Source organism: Gymnogyps californianus, chromosome 3, assembly GCF_018139145.2.
Source record: "Gymnogyps californianus isolate 813 chromosome 3, ASM1813914v2, whole genome shotgun sequence".
Lineage (NCBI taxonomy): Eukaryota > Metazoa > Chordata > Aves > Accipitriformes > Cathartidae > Gymnogyps > Gymnogyps californianus.
This window is the reverse complement of record NC_059473.1, coordinates 109,703,047-109,722,166: the sequence shown is the minus strand read 5'-3', so window position 1 is coordinate 109,722,166 and position 19,120 is coordinate 109,703,047. Positions and strand designations below refer to the sequence as shown.

At 40.2% G+C, this 19,120-nt stretch overlaps 1 protein-coding gene across 1 annotated transcript in view; it reads right to left on the bottom strand.

Moving 5' to 3' along the window:
• The window catches only part of RNF144A (ring finger protein 144A), a 72,238-nt gene that overhangs the window by 23,793 nt on the left and 29,325 nt on the right, over positions 1-19,120 (bottom strand). Inside the window, exon 3 of the mRNA XM_050893533.1 lies at positions 9,328-9,473. Within this exon, the coding sequence (XP_050749490.1) occupies positions 9,328-9,462 (135 nt within the window). The 5' untranslated portion in view covers positions 9,463-9,473. The remainder of the gene's footprint in view (positions 1-9,327; positions 9,474-19,120) is intronic.

The window sequence follows — 19,120 nt, the reverse complement described above, 5'->3', positions numbered from 1 at the left end:
CTGAACAATCCCAAGAGGAAAAACTCCCCTAAAATAAGCAGCCTACAGCTGGGGTATTCTCTGAAGAGGAGGCAAGAATGACAGAGTAAGGTTTGAGCCTGAGTCTTCCTTATTCCTGAAAAGCATGGACTCCTGTAGCTATATGTAACCATAATACGCTACCTTTTTTTAATACTTTGGTGGATGCTTCTAAAAGCAACAAGAATGCTCATCTGGTAATAACACAACTGCACTTTTAATCTTAGTGCTTCATAGAAAAAGAAAACTACTTTCTGCCAAATTTCCATGGTGCACTTAAAGCATGCAAGAAAACATGTGAGAGAAAAGAAAAAAAAATGGTAGGTTCCTTGGAGAGCTTTTAAGCTTCTTTCAAACTTACTACATGGCCTTTTTGTGTAAACTAGTAGTTATAATCCTGCCTCGAATCTATTCTTATTTAATCACAGGCTCAACTTTGAAACACTCTTGCATTGCTGCTCCAGTGTGCACAATTCTCTACAGCAGATCTACAATCTGGCTTTTTAGTATCACCGTAATCCTACTTGATTGACAAGTGACTTACTTGAAAATATCTACGCACACTTAATCACAGAGATCTGTTTGAGGCACACCCATGACCATGGGAGTGATCTTTTTTCTTTATTAGAAATACTGTCAGCTACACTGACCAAATCCAAGAACACAAGCTATATTCAACCTCAGAAACCACCTAGATCTCAGACAGATGTATATTAGACAGACGTTTAATGTTTGTGATACTACTTTGAACTTTAATAGATCATTTCCACTTCTATAGACATCTTCTCAGAGACAATAATCTACTCTCAAAGAAATCTTCACTATCAAAATTCCAATTTTTATCAACCCTGCAGCTGATTCATCATCCTTAAGAATAAATCACAGGAGGAACCAGTCGCTTATCTTGACATGCAGTACTTCAAATCTACAAATATGAAAGCAGTAACAGAGAATAGTCTTACATGTTTGCTCTTCACATCCTTTGTTTTGTTGCAGAGACAAAACTCATGCTACACAAGCATACCAAACCTTGACTCTAAGAAAAGTACCTGCAAGGCTCTCCAGAGCTCTGCAACAGGAAAATATCTAGTGCCCAAATTTGGCCTCCTATGCTGTGAACAAGAAGGTACACACCGAGAAAGGGACCTCGGCCAGGACCAGAGATGGATAATGTCACAGGTGATAAACGTTTTCCCCAAAGTGGTGAGTAATTTGAAAAAGCTCTGTTTGACAGGCTTCCTGCCTCTACCTGCCCAACACTTGGCCTCTTTTTAAAGATACTTTTTTGTTCAAAATTGCCAAGGGTAAATGCCTGTTCCTCCCCCCATGCTGCCAGTTTTTAAAGACTGCACCAGCTGTTCTGCAGCCCTGCTACAGCCTATATTATCAGCCTAAATCCAGTCACATCATCTTGCCTGTGGATGATGGCTAAACAGTGTCGATAAACGCGATCCCTGTGCTTCCATGTCTCAGGACAAACCATGTGAGCATCCTTTCCTGAGCTGTAAAATTGGTTTTGTGCAAAAGTCCTTGGGCTCCCATCAGCTGGCAGAATCTCAGGATGGGAAATGGCCAGCAGCCTGCCAGGAGCAGGGACTCACCCATTGCAAATGCCACTGTGGTTAGTGCAAAGACAACTGTTGATTTATCCTGTGGACAGCAGTGCAGACTTTGCTGCTTTGGCTCTACCACTGTCCAAATACTTTGTACTTTCAGTACACCCAAATATCACAGCAGGCCCTGGTACACACTTCTTAACTGATGCAAACAACTCACAGACAAGATATTCCCATTAAGGATGAGGTGCAGCACCCCTCTGCTTGAGTGCAGCCTCCAAACCCTCTGCATCGGAGTAACTGTGCCAGTTTGAGCACAGGGAAGTGTCAGCACCAGACCATCAGTCAACAAATGATGAAGGTGAGGCAAGAAGAAATGTATGTATCATCAGGGATGCAGAAGGAGGAGCCCTGCTGACTTCCCAGCTTGGGAAATATTAGAATATGGTAAATATCCTTTGAGACACAGCAATCAATGGCTGCGGAAATCACAAGCAGGACCAAGCAACAGGAACTAAATGAACCTGAAAAGCAAGTGCCTGTTTCCAGTTGAATGTCTTAATAGCGAAAGGGAAGGTACTGAAGACTTACAGCTGCCTATCCTTTGAAATGGTGGGTTGTTGTTTTGTTTTTTTTTTTTGAGGGAGTTTATATACACATTTATATGAGTGTGTACTGTAAAATATATAGAAAATGAACAATTTTTCTTCAGAGAAATCTTTCACATCAGTAGATAGTCAGCAGAAAACAGCCAAATGAGACAAGGATAATATCTTGCGGTTTGTGCATATCCTCTTCTTAGAACAGATACTTCAAGTGGATGTACATGTAAATGTTTTTTTTCATGTTGGATTTTTACCCCTCCCATAGCTCGCATAAGCTGCTTGTTCTCACTTATTCAGGGCTGCAATTGGTAGAAACACACAGAGTAAACTTTACAAAAAGAAATTTGTTTTCAAATGCCAACATATGCAGGATGAAACTCAAATATTCAGGAGGCAAAAACAACAAAAAAATTCAGCCTTCCCTAATATGGTTGTTTGAGAAAAGTTTATTCTATTTCATAACAGAATGAATATTTCTGAGTGGGAGGACAATACACCTGCAGCAAACAAAGGACCTTTCACTTTCACATGCAAAACATTATGCAAACAAAAATGAACTCGTTTTCCCAACACCCAGATGAAGATAGATAATGTTAATCTCATTTAGTAACATCACACAGGAGAAGGCAAAGCTGGATCAAGTTTAGTTTTCACTCAGGGTTCTGCAGCTCCCAACTGTACATTAAATACTCTGTAAAAAGGCGAGTTTATTATTTAAGCAGGGAGTTTTGTCATCACAGTACCTACAAGACAAGTCAGAACCCAGACAGCCATGTGAATTGCTATGCAAACACATAGTGACCTCTAACCATGAAGCATCTACTGACACATCACGTGTCAAGATTAGTATCAGTTCTCTGCTAAGGTTTGGGGGAAGTGAGCATAAGCAGCAAGCTCTAAGCTTTGCCAGCAGCTGGTGGGAAACAGGAAAACATTACAGCTGCTAAGAAGTACCCAGAGCTCTTAAAACCTCACAAGCCATTAGGTTTCCCCACTCCCTCCTGTTTCAAAGCAAGCAGGGCATCTCCTCTTGGTAGAGGTAGGGGACAGCCTGGCCTCAGCCCGGTGCTGCCCTGCTAAGGCGGATTCCCTTGGCAAGTAGGGACAAACCATGCCGGATAGGGAAGGCAGCCAAGCCCACCTCCTCCCATCCATGCTGCTCTTGGTGTCTGCCTTGCCCCGGAGGAAGGAGAAGCTGATGCTGCCTCTGCCTCATTTGGAGTGAGGGATAACACCAAGTAAATCGTGCTTTTTCCTGTCATTCAAATCAGAGGCCAGCAAAGCTCTATGTGCTTTCAGTCAAGCATGACAAGAAGAAAAAGAGATGCCTGCTGCCAGTTACAGGCAGGATAATGGGTCTTCCTTTCAGGTCTTCAGCCTACAAAGAAGCTCAATTAGGGGAATGACTAGAATTAAGTAGACATGTATGAACAGTCATGATTAGGCAAATGCAGTAATCCTGGCTAAAGAGGGCTAGCGATAGCAGGACAGTCTATCACTATCCCACTGTCATGCTACTTGAGATAGAATACACTTAGATATAGACTTACATCACAGTTCTACCAAACTCAGGACACCTAAAGGTCCAGGGAAGATTAACCACCTGTCTCAAGGGCCTAAGGTAGAGCCTAGGGGTAAGAATCAGAGTACAAGTATCTACTAAACAGATATAAAATTGGTATAGCAGTGTTAGTTTCAAACACCACAAAGTTAATCTATATGTCCACAGCTTGCCAACAAGAAATCATAAACAAGCAGCAGAAGGTAGGTCTTAACATTAGTTTTGTTATTTTCTTTCTGATTGTAGGACCTCTCTCTCACATATCTGAATAGCAGTCTTTCCTTCTGCCGGTAACAGGGTGGATTGCAGATGAGTAATCAAAACAAATTTTTCCAACAAAGACAAATTCTCTCTCAGGCTTCATATTTCCTCTAGATATTTGTTTGCCTGGACTACCTACTTGACTGATTCTTTTTAAATTTGAGAAACGTAAGCAATGAATCCTCCAGTACCAGAATGATCAGCACTGCATAACATTGTGAAGGGAACTGAACAATCTAATGTGAAGTCAAGAAGAGTTTAGCCTGTCTTGAGTAATAGTGGCATCACTGTACTTGCAACACATTATTTGACACTTCTATGTGTATATTTTATATATATATATATAAAAATCATATAATATATGTGTAAACACATATACATGTAATCCTAAATTGGAACTGATTTAAGCAAGTGGTTGACTTCCATGCAAGAATATCAACTGGAAGACGACCTGTTGTAACTTTAGTACATATACAATTGGTAACAAATTAAGGGAACATCCTGTCCTTTAAAACACATGAGAATTTCATCATACATTATAAAATGGCCAGAATTTCAGGCAGGAATTGGACTAAAATTTCTCCTCCCTATCTCCCCTCACCCCCCAAAAAAGCAAAGGCTAAGTAATAACTGAAAAATTTTGGTGCAGTAACTAATACAAAACAAATTAAACAAAAAGAAAAAAGTGATGCTCTGTTTGCTTTACTGTCCCTTTCCTTCCATAAGGAGATAAGCATCATAAGGAAAGCTTTCTGAAGAAAACATGCAAAAATCAATTACTTCTGCTGGGGCAAGCAACTGCTAAGTGACTATCTTGAAATTTAAGGTTACTAGCTGTGTACTGTCTGCTATTTAAGTAGGAAAAAGTGATTTAATAAAAAGACGTTTAAGCGTTTGGGTCCAAAATTTGAAGAGCACACTTAAGATTGGTCCTGTTGCTGACATGATTCCAGAAGAAAAGAGATAGAGTTTGCCCCTTGACAATACTCAGAAAAAACAAACAAACAAAAAGCCAAAAGCAGATAGCTTGTTTTCCTTTCTACTCTCTAGACTTCTGTTCTTCTGGTACCTCGAGCAATCCAACAACAGATACATTCCTAATGCATGAGATATACAAAACTTGAGAGCGCTCACAGCATTGTGCGCGCATTAACGATCATAACGATAAAAACCATAATGGAGTATTGTACTAATAGCCACAACTGGCAAAATAATACGATGGGAAATTGTAGCGTCTATGCCTCATCTGCAGAGGAGTGGCAGTCTGCTCTATTCAATCCATGCACAGCTCTGCCAGAGAGCAAAACGAAACAGTGTCTCCATTCTATCTTTCTGAATAGCAACGTTGTGTTATTGTATAAGTGTTGGGAAGAGACAATCCTTCATGAGATCTTTACCACAGCACTTCTATGGTTATAAAGAGTGAAGACTTGCAGACAGAAATATTATAGGATTGAGAAATCTGCACGTTGATCTAAATTCTGCCTACATACCAGTAGCATTGCATTTGAAAGATCTCTTTGTAATACATACTCATGCCGTCTCAGCTTGCTGCGATTTAGACAGAAGGGCTACAGCTAGGAGCAAGAGCTGCAGCAAAAATAGTTTTTACACTTGTAACGGACATCCCTTTTTCTTTTTTGCTCATATCACTGCAGGGGCCATCAGTTACCTCAGATCATTTATATAAAAGCAAGAAGCCAGAACAAAATTATATATCGGTCCATCAAGAACAAAACAGATGGTCAAATATTTCCCCATCCACTTATCCTAGTATAATGTACTGGATCTACTGTAGGTAGACTCCAAAGTCTTGAGTCAAAAGGATTTTTTTTCCCCTGTTGGTTTTCAACAACCTTAATTTGGCTGTTTACAAAACACAGTTCATATTGAGGACTGCAATGATGATTTCCAGAAACACCAGGTTTCTGGAAATCATCACTGGAGGAACACCAGTGGAGGAATCTGTGCATAGTTGTCACAGTCTTCCTTAACCATTGCCAATGGGCTAAACAGTCTTGCCTGACTCATTATGGGAGTATTTTCTTAGGCAATTTATTAACCTGCAGGCTGCCCACAAGGTAGAGATGGAGGCCTTGGGTTTCAGTCATGCTGAATTCCTGGGCTGTAACAGGTTTATAGCTATTGCCTCTTGCAATTATTGGGATTGATTCTTATTTCTTCCCCCACCGCCATCAATGAAAGCAAGGGTAATGTTATTTCCTATTAATTCATGGGAGAACTTTCAGGTAAATAGTTTTTTTCAGGGCACTCAAATGTCACTGTAGTGAAGCTCATACGAATGGCAGACAAGGTAACACTGATTTGCTTACACGGGACAAAGCTGAATGAACTATTCAAGACAATCAAATACAAGTGGTAAAAATGGACTGATTATTCTTGTTCGACACAAGAATCCAATGTCACCACAATAAGTTTACTCATGCCAGGTCCTAAGAACAGGTTATTGGCAAAGGTTACATCTTTAATATCTATAACAGGTTATATCTTTCGAAACAGCAGTACAAGTCAGTAACCGTATTCCACCAAGAAGAAATGGAAGACCAGTGATGGCAGCAAACGTCAGAAGGAACAAGGTGGAGAGGAAGAGGCGTACCTGGCAACGCAGCCTTTCTGCTGTCACTTAAATGTTACTGAAAAAATGAAATTAAAATATTATCCACATCCAGGCAACAGGGAGAGACACAGAAAACTCAGCTGTAAATACTAGAACAGTAGAGAACAGTTTTTCATGAAGCCTATTATTTTATATACTTTTGCATGCTTGAGCAAACACTCCTTTCAAAGTGTGTAACGAAGCAATACTTATTTTTTAATTGGACAGGCACAGTGTTTGCAACAGACTGTATCTGTTTACCTGCCTGTGCGCTCACTTTCTCTTTTCCCAAGGAACATCAACATTAAAGTTGGTTGCGACAACTTGGAGTTTTTAGAATATTACACATATTAGAAACTGAGCTGTTTGCGTTCCTTCTTTTTGGCTGTTTTCTGTAAGTGACAAAAAGGAGCTGTCTGTTCTACTGGCAACCCCCTATATCTTGTCAATAACCATCAGAAAAAACTCTATTATTTAAAAAATGGTAATATTTCCATGAAGAAAAATAAAAGATAGAAAAGACTACTTTAAAAAAATCCTTGCTTTTCAACATTAAAAAAACAACAAAAACCTAACTTTTTTCAAAAAGACTTTCAAATTAAAAAAAATCACCCGATCCCATGTCTGAACCTATAATTTCTCAAGAGTTTATGACATGGTGTTAAAGTCTTTGAGCATCGTGTATCCCAGAAATTATATTCTTACTGATGTTACTATAACTTTTCCACTGCTGAACCATCGTTACAAGGTTTTTGGTGTACCTGCACCCATTGCAAAATTAAAGGATCTAACATTTTCATTCCAAATCATCATTAGGGATGGAAAACTACTACTTTTCTTTCTCTGCTCATAAACTAGCAATACCCATTTACTGTGATGATGGTCTTTGCTACATACTACACTTCTGTTCACCAGTGTTTTGTACTTAACTGACAAAATTCTTGTTATTCCAGGCATGCATTTGTACAATATGGTAATGAAAACCAGTTATGTGATTGCAATTATGATACAGTGAAATTAGAATCTATATTAAATATTTTTCTAGTTACAAGTGTGTGCATGGCTATACTGGGTAGTATTGAAAGGCATTTAAAGAATAACACAATCATCAGGCACAGTCAACATGGGTTCACAAAGGGAAAGTCCTGTTTAACTAATTTGATATCCTTCTATGATAAGGTCACCTGCCTAGTGGATGAAGGGAAGGCGGTGGACATAGTTTTTCTGGATTTTAGTAAGGCTTTTGATACTGTTCCTCACATCATCCTTCTGGACAAGTTGTCCAACTGTGGGATGAGCCGGTTCACAGTGCGCTGGGTGAAGAACTGGCTGAACGGCAGGACTCAAAGGGTTGTAGTGAATGGGGCTACATCTGGCTGGCGACCGGTCACCAGCGGTGTTCCTCAGGGCTCAATTCTAGGGCCAGTTCTGTTCAATATATTTGTCAACGATTTGGATGCAGGAGTTGAACGCACTATTAACAAGTTTGCTGATGATACCAAACTGGGAGATGCTGTTGACTCTCTTGAGGGCCAAGAGGCCTTGCAGAGGGATCTAGATAGATTGGAGCATGGGGCAATGATTAACAGGATGAAATTTAACAAGTTGAAATGCTGGATTCTGTACCTGGGATGGAGTAACACCAGGGACAAGTATAAATTGGGAGAGGAGTGGCTGGAAAGCAGCCCTGCAGAAAAGGATCTGGGGGTGCCGGCTGACAGCAGGCTCAATAGGAGTCAGCAGTGTGCCCTGGCAGCCAAGAGGGCAAACCGCATCCTGAGGGGCAAACACAACATAACCAGCCGGTCAAAAAGAGGTGATTATCCCACTGTATTTAGCATCGGTGCGGCCTCACCTTGAGTACTGCGTGCAATTCTGGGCCCCACAATTTAAGGATGTTAAGGTCCTTGAATGCATCCAGAGGAGGGCAACAAAGCTAGTGAAAGGGCTGGAATGCATGTCCTATGAGGAGCAGCTAAGGACTTTGGGTTTGTCTGTTTTGGAGAGAGGGAGGCTGAGGGGCGACCTCGTCACTCTCTACAGCTTCCTGAGGAGGGGAAGTGGAGAGGGAGGTGCTGAACTCTTCTCCCTGGTATCCAGTGACAGGACGTGTGGGAATGGTTCAAAGCTGCATCAGAGGAAGTTTAGATTGGACATCAGGAAGCATTTCTTTACCGAGAGGGTGGTCAAACACTGGAACAGGCTTCCTAGAGAGGTGGGCGATGCCCCAAGCCTGTCAGTGTTTAAGAAGCATTTGGACAATGCCCTTAACAACACGCTTTAACCTTTGGTCAGCCCTGAAGTGGTCAGGCTGTTGGACTAGATGCTTGTTGTAGGTCCCTTCCAACTGAAATAGTCTATTCTAGTCCAGTCTAAAATTAAAAAAAAAAAACAACCCAAAAACCAACAAAAAAACCCAACCAAACAAAAAAAAAACCCAGATCCAAGCCACTGACAGATAAAAGGGAAAGCGTGAATAACTTTGCTAAGAAGGTAATTGTAAACAGCAGTATACTGAAGTGCTGAGTAAAAACCTTTTTTTATTTTTAAACAGGAAAACAGAAGTTTACTTGCTAGCATTTGTGTCAAGTACGCAGCAACAGTATTTATTTCCACTGCAGCATCAATACTTCAGGGTGAAACCCACTCAAATTGTGCATCAAAACAATTGTGCATTGTTTTTTATGCCTAATAAAAAAGCAAACTCACCAGGGTACAGAAGATGCATTGGCATTGTGCTATTGTTGTCATCTGCTCCACAGGATATTCACCAAGGCAGAGCTTGCAGGACACTAATGGGTCAAGTACCAAGTCCCAGGTAGGCCTATATCTTGCTGTAGTCATTGCAGAGCAGTCTGAAAAACAGCACAAAAGTAAAGATATTCCATCATTTCCTTATATTGATACTCGGTATATTTCTGCCACTGAAAATTTCATTGTCAGCTGCTGCCTGTTAGCTCTTCGGGAAAAAAACCTATAAACAGTGATGGCTAATTTGACAGTGTCAGCACTTGCAGTAGGCTATACATCCGCTACCTGATAGAACATGCATATAGCAAGCAGAAGGGGAAAAAAAAAAAAAACAACCAAACCCACCACGTAATACACTGACAAAATAAGAGAGCAAGCAGGAAATATCCTTAGGTCAGACTTTTGTCTGACATTATACATGCAAAAATCTCATCTCCAATCATCAATTCCTGCCATTTTCATCACTAATTACAAGCTTTCTCTCACCAACATTGGTTACTCATCACTTAAAATATATCCCTTAACGGCCACAACTGCAGCTACCCAGGCGAGACTCACAAGATCTTTCATGAACCAAGCATCTATTATGCCCCTTTTCCAGTCTGATGATATTGCAACTCACAGAGCCAGATATTTTGGTTCCTCAGAGCATGACAGATAGATCAGTTTGCTAAGTTAATTTTAGAAAGAATGATGAATATTCTGAGTACACTCAGAGTTTTAGCCTGCATTTTTCTCCCAACCCTTGCAATACGCCGAGAGCACAACTTTGTTGTAGCAACAACTAACTGGGGCAAACGAGAACACAAAGTGAGCTATAAAAAGAGCCTATAATACCTATATATCACCCTCAAGACAGCAATAGAATAGGACTATGCAGACCATCTTTATCCGAAGCTTCAGGCCCAGATGGGAGAGTTGTCAATTGACTAACAAGAAAGAAAATAATCTCACACATAACAAATATATTCCCACAAAGAGGAAAACTAATTTACAAGTTACACACATGGGGAAAAAAAGTGAAATTAAAAACCACACGCTCCCCAAAACCTCTAGGGTAACTTACATAGCATATCCAATCTTAACACCATATTTATTAGTATTGTTTTGTCACCATGACATTGACCTTCCAAGTGTGGGAAATTCACATCCCGAAGCTGCTGGGAGGTCCACGTTATCTTGCCTCCCTCCTTCCCAATATTAGCTGTCTCCCTACCTTCCCCACACTGGTAGTTACGCTACCATCCAACCATGATTACAGTTTTTTGGGGTATTGTTTGTTTGTTTTTTCTTGTTGTTATTGGGGTTTTTTGTTTGGTTTGTTTGGGGTTTTTTCTCCCTTCATTAGCACTTGCAGGAACTGCTTATATCTAAGTCATATTATTTGTGAACTTCCCAAGACCTCCAGAACTGCAACAAATGACTTTAATGCTTATTAGACTAGGTTTAGGCAGATGTTCAAGCAAAATATGCTTTTTGCCCCCAAAGAAATCACATGGAGAGTTCAAAGAAGAGTTTGTGAAGTCTAAGTCTTTGATATTCAATTAATTGTGGACATGACTCCACCAAGGTCTCTAAATTCTCTGAAACAAAGTGAAGATTTTATGTTAGCCCTCCATACAGTCTAACTCATTAGAAGATACCTTTTATAAGGTACATAAAGGACACCAAAAGAGCAGAGCCTAGTCATACTTATTTCTAGTGCAGCCATCAGGGAGGAGGGGGGAAAGAAAGATTAAACAACCCCATTTCCAGGGATCATCTGGATCACTTCCTCTGAAAGCCCCCACACAAACTCCACACTGTTTCAAAGGAAACAGATTAAATAGTCCCGCAGAATGGCACCTGAATAACGGCTCCACATGACAAAACAGGACTTGTGCTGTGCAGTCTTTTCTGAGACCTTAACATGAAAGTCTGACATGGTGATATGAATGAAACCCCAAGATTTTTAAGGCTATTAGACTGCTTCTTTACTGTCAGTTGCCACTACTTTTTCATTTAAAGCAAAATAGCAGCGAAAACAATTTTCTTCTTCCAAACTTTGGTTTATCTGACATTTGCAGATAGACTCATGAAGTATTTGAGAAGCAGTGATCAAACACACCTGAACTAACTCTGTTTGCTATTAGTTTGAGTGTCCTTTGCTTGTCCTGTCCAGTTTATTGTACATCTGTTGCTTATGGCAGCAAGCAGATGAAACTAGCAGATGAACAATGAAGAGGGATAAATTTAAGGATGCATTTGCATACATCTGGCAGCCAAAATCCTAGCAAGTTTTATGGTGAAGATGTAAAATCTGACACAATTCAGACTAAAAGCTCGCCAAATATATTGATAGAACTCAATCCAGACAAAAAAGAAGTGTATATATATTCAATGTGGGTCAATAAGGGATGATAAAGGGGAAAATATTAACCTTTCAGCTCCAAGGCTTACACTTGTTCCCTAGGACTTTCAACAGAGGCTTACTGGTATCACTGTGGTAATTCCTCTTTTGCAGCACAACAACTATACTGCAGTAACACCTCACTGGGAAATATTTCTCCTCTTTGTCTTCTCCTGCAGAGCAAAAGTGAATTAAAATCAAACTTCTTTCAAGCTGGCGTCCAGCAGGCCAGTAGAAGTTGGCTGCCCCATACAGTTGGCATGTAATGCATGACGAACTCAGCCATGGTGGTAAGAGGAAGCAAAACCTGAATGCAGCCTCAAATGGTAACAGAGCCGTTCCTGCTCACCCCTCCTTGCCAAACACCTTCTTTTAATAATGAAATCTCATATTCACTATGGGGAGGGGGAGGAATATCTGTTGTCGCTGGAGGCATTAAAGCACGGATCAAGAAATTTGCCACGTATACTTGGAAAACACATACAAAAAGCTACCACATCCCAGTGGAGTATCTCTGCTGGATACCCCTGTAAAGGAACACAGAGAACGAAGCTTTCCAAAGCACAGACTAGATCTTGCTTCTTGATCATCTGGCACACTGTTGCAACTAAATAATAAGCTTCTGTGTTTACATCATGATGCTTAAGAAAGTTTTTTTGTAAAAAAAGAAACCACCAAAAAAACCAAAAACCCCAACCCCCAAAACAAAACCAAAAAACTCACAAGACAAGAGTAGAAGAAAAAAAAAAAAAAAACACTTTCTGTAAAAACCAGATTAAGACTCCTACTGTTCCATAACTGTGGTCTCTTATGACTTCAGATTGTATTCTCATGCTGTCTAGTGATGTGCAATCCTTCAGGGAGAAAGTAACAGCAAGAAGAAAGAGAAGGCAACTGAAAGGAGCTCTAGAGGAACAAAATATTGAAAAACATGTACTGGTGTGCCCTTACGCTGAAGGCCACCAGTTACAGCACCAGCCACTAGAAAATTTTGCCTTGTGGTTTGGCTATCTGCTAGGAGACCCCAAGAAGACCAGCTAGTAAAGGCACAGAACTACAGTCCAATCCACCTACCGAACAGATCTGAGCCCAATAAATATTTAGTTCATTAGAGATTTAGCACTGATTACCAAACTCAGTACAAACATCAATACTTCACAGGCCCTGATAACAGATGCATCAAATCAGACTTAGAGACACAGAAAACTAGAAGAGAAGTTGGTTGTCAGTTCAGACTCCAAACTTTACTGCAGTCAAGGTCAGTCTCATTTACATATTTTTGCAGAGTGTGGTCCGTATCTGGTAATGTTGAATTTGTAAGAAATATGGTAATACAGCACATCATTTTCTAGGACAGCATCCCAAAGCAAGCTGGGAGTAGGAAGCATAGAAATAGCTTTAGTAATAGTTTGTTCAGAGCAGTCTTTTCATAAATAATCAACAACCTGACTAATGACTATTTAATTCTGCAACCATGTGCATGTCCACACAAAAAAGGAACCACTGCATAAAGAGACAGGAGTGACTGAAGTCTTGTTGCTGTAACAACACGTTAATATATTTAAAACGTGACTGTTTAGCGTTCTGGGAGATGGGTATGGAGGGGAAGGAATCTTTCATTATTTCTGCATAAAATTAATGAATTAAGTGAATACAAACTGGATTTCTGAACAGTAATGCCTCAGTTTTTGGTCCACCTACACAGACTACATTTTCAAGTGAGAACAAATGGCTGACTTGATCTCTGGTAAGTCAAGAATAGAACAATTCTTTCTTTCTAGGCTTCAAGAAGTTGCAGAAAACAGTGAAACAGAAATACTGTGAAAACTTTTGTGAAAAACTCTGTGAAAGCAGGAAATAATGCAACTTTCTCCCATGCAAGTCATTCAAGAAATCATGAAACAGTATAATTTTTCTTATTGCACCGTAGTCAAGTATTTCATGGCACTGTACAGTCAAGCTGCAGTTACATTGTCAACACTTCACAAACACATGACCAGCTATGTGAGAAAAAAGGGACTAGAAAATATGGTTGAATAAAATAGTCATACACAGCATGCTTTAACTGGTGGGTCTTTTTCACCAAGCAAGACTCAAAATAGAGCTCTCAACAGAATCTAAATTTCAGCTTTAGATCAGGGATGAGTTTAATTTCTAAATTAAGGGCTTCAGTCCCCTCTCCTACCAGACAGCTAGTTAATCAGGTACACTTAAGTCATCTGCCTTAAGGAGTTATCTTAATCTGAATTTACTGACATGATGGAAAACAGCTCTTTTAGAAGTCAAAGAAAGGGATTTAAATGGGATTTAAAATTGGTTCTCATTCCTGTTGTCCCTCTTTGTCAAAAAAACTCTAGTTAAAATAATCCAGGCTACTAGATGAAATAAAAACCATCTGCTATAGTACAGTTTTAGTTTTGTGCATATATATTTATATATATAAATAAGTATATGTGTGCGTGTATATATAATCCAGGCTACACTTCTTCCTACATGAAGTCAAACACATTTGTCACAGTAAAATTTTATATACTAATTTAATATATAATGTATGTTTATATATTATATTTACACTTCTAATATTTATAAACATATAAAAATATAAATCTACAAAAATTTCTCCAGATTTTTTACTTATGTGGAAAAAAATGCACATTTCTGAAGCGGAGTCATCTGCAGAAAGGCTACTACACTGCACTCTGGAACTGGCACTGCCTGCCACATCTATTAAGTGAATATTTTGAGTCTGACCTAAACAATTCTGAGCCTTCCTATGTAGCCACAGCTGTGCTCACTGCACATGATTCAACAGCTATCTCCAAGACCCCCAGGTCAGCAGGGACTAGTTTACAAGTTCAAGGTTGGTGGCTGAGGGTGTTCAGTGACAGTCCTGCAGCTTGGATTGTTTGTTACACCTCTGTCAGAGTTTGAACTTGATGCCATTTTTCTCTGTTCTTAGGCTCTTCCAAGGATCGTTGTGGCAGGTACACCCACCCTGACAGAGAATGAAACTTCTCAGACAGTGAAAAGAGACAAAAACCCTAGAAGCTGCGGTCTGGGGGTCAGGCCGCCCCACCCACACGGTGGGGTTGGGTTATGACCGCCAGGTACACACTTCGGTCAGGGAATAAGGAAGTGTTGGCCCTCGGCCAGCGAGGACTAACATCACCTTATTTGTCCTCAGATCAGATTCGACTAGGGTATAAACAGAGGCCCGCTGGGGGGGGCGGGGCCAAATGGAGTCGGTCCTCCTCGGAGCAGTGGGTGTGCAGTCGGGGACTCTCCCCGTGGGTCGGGATGCCACCGAAGGTAACTCCTGCAGGTCGAGAGCTCTCATCTTTTCGGTGAGTGATATGTGCATTTTGGGTTACCATTTCTAAAGCTTAAGAATTCTTAAGTCTGTTGTGTAGTATTAAATTTCCCCTTACATCATTGAACCTTTGGTTTACTAATGTTGTCAGGAGTTCTGAATGATTTTGATTGAAGAATAAATTTCGTTGAGTTTAACACCTGTTTAATTTGATTGTGTGAGCCTCCGTGACAATCCTCAGAAGGATTATATAGCTAGGGAAATATGAAAGAAGCCTGCATGACATAATTGACCAGTTAGCAACTATTTTTCATTGGTGTTGCCAGTTTTTATTATGCAACTGTACCATAGACTGATAAGGCCATTTAAAAGTCCCTCTATTAAACCAATTAATGAATAAATTCACCCACTAGGTAGACTTTATGGTTATAAAAGTTGGCAGGCAGACTTAGTATCTCTCACTTATCAATCCCAGTTAGTTACTGGCATCTATCACTGCACTGTCTGTCTCAGTCTTCATCCTCACAGAACTCCTTGGGAGGTAGAGTAGAATAATTCTCTCTGCTAGACGTCAGGCAAACTAACACACAGAAGACTGGATTTACATAGATGTTTAGGTGTTTAGAGATGACTAACTTAGAGGTTTGGTGCCTGCCTTCCTTAGGTTCTTAAATCCTGCCAAATGCCTACCTAACTCTTAAGTCTCCCTCATAAATCTGATCCACAATCAACTGCGCAAGCCCAGCAGATATCAGTTGTCCTTTGAATTCCAGACAGCCCCAACCAGTAAAGCCCTGTTCTGTCTTCCAGCAGTATAACAGGCTGCTGTTTTCAGGCATAACTCTTTTTAACACATAAGAAGCTTCAGCTTGTACAGAATACTGCAGAAAGTCATGTCAACACATAGTCTATCGTGAACTCTTCAGACCTGGCCTTTAAGTCCTTACACTGGCTAACCATCAACTCCAAGCTTACCATCTCTGTTCTTATCTTCAAGCTGTTCCAGGGCCCGAGCCCAGAAGAAAGAAAAGACCATGTAAAAGCTTAGGGTACTGTCAGCAACTTCAGTCTCCTGACCAATATAGCATGTGGGAAACAAGCTCTTCCTTGAGTTAAAACAGTTATTCCAGGGACTTCGGCCTACCCCATGAATAGCCAATATATTTCTTTGCTTTACCTTCCTGACTGATTAAAAACCCCATATTTTAAAAATATGTAAATATCTAATGTATATACACATATATATAATATAAAAATATATACATGTATAAAGATTACATTCAAACATTCCAATGCCCAAAAAAAGAAAAAAGAGAGAAAGACCAGCGGGTTTCTCACTAATAAAAGGTACCTGAACAATAGCATCAAGAGTGAAAAAAAAAAATCTACTGGACTGCTTCTGGGACAAGTCACTGTTAGGGGAAGTTAAATAAAATTTTCTTTGCTAAATACCTGGCTAAGAATTTTTCTTGTTTCTTTTCCTGAGAAATTAGAGTATCATATAAGGGGGGGGAAAAAAAAAAGAAAAATTTACACAGCTTGGTTTGATTACGGCACAGACCATGAAAGATTTTAAATATTAGAAAAGTAATGGACAGCTTCTAGATCTATGGATGTATATGACGATACTGCCTATCAAATGCATGGGTGGGTAGAGAGGAAAAGATATTATGGAGACAAACACAGAAAACAAACAGATTTTTAAAGCTCCAGCTTCTAAAGAACAGTAGAAATAGACATGCCACAAGCTCATCTTCTGTCCACGCAGAAGTACCTCAGAGAACAAGATCCTTTCATGTATCCCAAAAAATACAGCCGCTGAATAATGTGACAGAGCCAAAGACTTTTCTGACCTTGCATTTTCCTGTGTTTATCACCAGCTCTGGTGCCTCTGTGCCTTCTCGAAGCGCTGCCAAACAGCAGCAACCTGAAATAAACTGGGTGTGGCTGTTATTCAGACCCCGTAGGCAGGGGTGAAAACATTTCAAAGAAAAAAAAAAATCACTTTACTCCATCTGAAAGAAATTGCAGTCAGGCAGAAGGGAAAGAACTGGAAGATAAAAAGGTATGGAGAAAAAAATGTAATTTAATAAAAAGAAAAAAAAGGGATGAGAAGCAAGACAGTAGAGAACACAAGTAAAGGGGAGAAATGAGGAAAAAATATGGGAAAAAGATCTTCTTCCTGGCTGTTCCCAGAAGAAGTATATTTTGTTGTACAGAGTACAATAACAACTGAAGTGGAATTCCACTGCATTATGCCCCAAATATTCAATATCTCCAAAAGACAACATGAAGTAAAGGACAGAGATGTGGTAATATTAAGGAACATTGCTCAGAATTCACATGTCTAATCAATGTTTGCTATCCAAGAGATTATATGAGTCCTGGAGCAGCAGAGCACCTCAGGTGAGAGCTGGGACGTCCTTGCACCATCCCATTTCCCAGCACTGAAGTCCCAGACCCTCAGCACACCTCAGGGCACTCTCAGCAGCCAGAGAGACAAGGCCTCAAGATAATTTGAAACAGTTAGGCCAAGATGATATGCATTTTAAAAGCGTCCTCCTCCATGCTCAGCATGAAGATTCCACCCCTCATCATACTGGAGAAAAGTCACTGTAGCACAGGTGTATCACCTGGATCTGAAGCTGGCACAAATGCAACACATTTTGGTCTGGAGAGAATAAGCCTGCCCATCTCATTTGCTTACTTTAAGAGTTATGAACACATTAGATCCTCATTAAAAAAAGCCCATGAACTTTAAAAGCAATTCTTCATTAAAAACTCCCTCCCATAAACTTTAATGCAATGAACCACTGCTTTTGTATACTAGGGCCAAGACCAAGGTATCATCTATGAATTATTGTGGCAACCACTAAGCCCATGCAAAAGTGTGGAAGACCACAGGTTAAATCATTAATACTTGAAATGTTTAAGCTCTGTAAGTATTTTAGAGACAGGAAAATCAGCTGCACACAGAATCTAGGAAATAAGAAAGATTTTCTCCGATTAAGTGTGACACTCTGCACTCCATTGTTCCTTTTCTCTCCAAGTTTCAACAAACCAGAACCAAGACGACATGACTGAAATAGTAGTGAGACTCTGAGATCAAGCACAGATTAAAACAATCTATTGGTATCATGACCAAAGGAACAAGAGTTCAGGAAAAAAACTCCAAACCTTCCCTCTCCACTGAGAGTTGAATACAACAAAAGCAGTGTAATCTTTCTTGAAAGGAGTTGTGATATGAATAACCATTTCAGCAGATGCCGGCAACAGCCAGGAGACTTTCAGAGTGAAAGAGCAACATCCAGTTGACTTGGCTTTTTTGGTTATCGGAAGACAAAATCAGAAACAGTCAAACTCAATTTCCTGGCTGAATGTTTTCAGATTTTGCTTCTACTGGAAGAAAGCTGATGGCTGCTAAGTTTTCAGATTTACAGAGTATTCTGCACCTTGTAGCCACCACCTTTGTTAACAGAATTCACACTCAAAACCATGGGTACACTAAGGGCTACACAGCTAGCATTCACCAGCCAAGGCAGGCAGCTCAGAACACAGTTAAGTCCTGCTCCAAATTAACATGGCTAAGAAGATACTTTCATGTTTTCCAGCTATGAGCTCCCATTATAGTCATGGGCTGTAGGTGCCTGCTTTAGGGTGTGCTGACTATTTTGGCAGTTCTGCTGGCCATACAGACTAGAGCTCTACTACTGGCTACAGGTAACCCAGTAGCCACCTGCATTTAAACTACCTTAAACCTTAGGCTGATTTCCACCCATATGCCTTGCCCTCTTGCTGGTCCTAACTCTCCCACAATGAAAGGAGCCCAGGGTGAATCTGACAGACTTCAACATCTGTAAGAGGTCTTAAAGTGAGGTAAAATGAAGCCAACCTAGAAGAGACTGGTCTTAACCAAAGCCAGTTGTAACCTGAGCACGCAATTGGCAGCTGCAACAACCCCTGAACACTATCTGGCAGTGAGAAGTCACTCATGACTGAATTATGTTCTAGCTTGTGAAGGCCACAGTAATAACAAGGGCACAGACAATTCC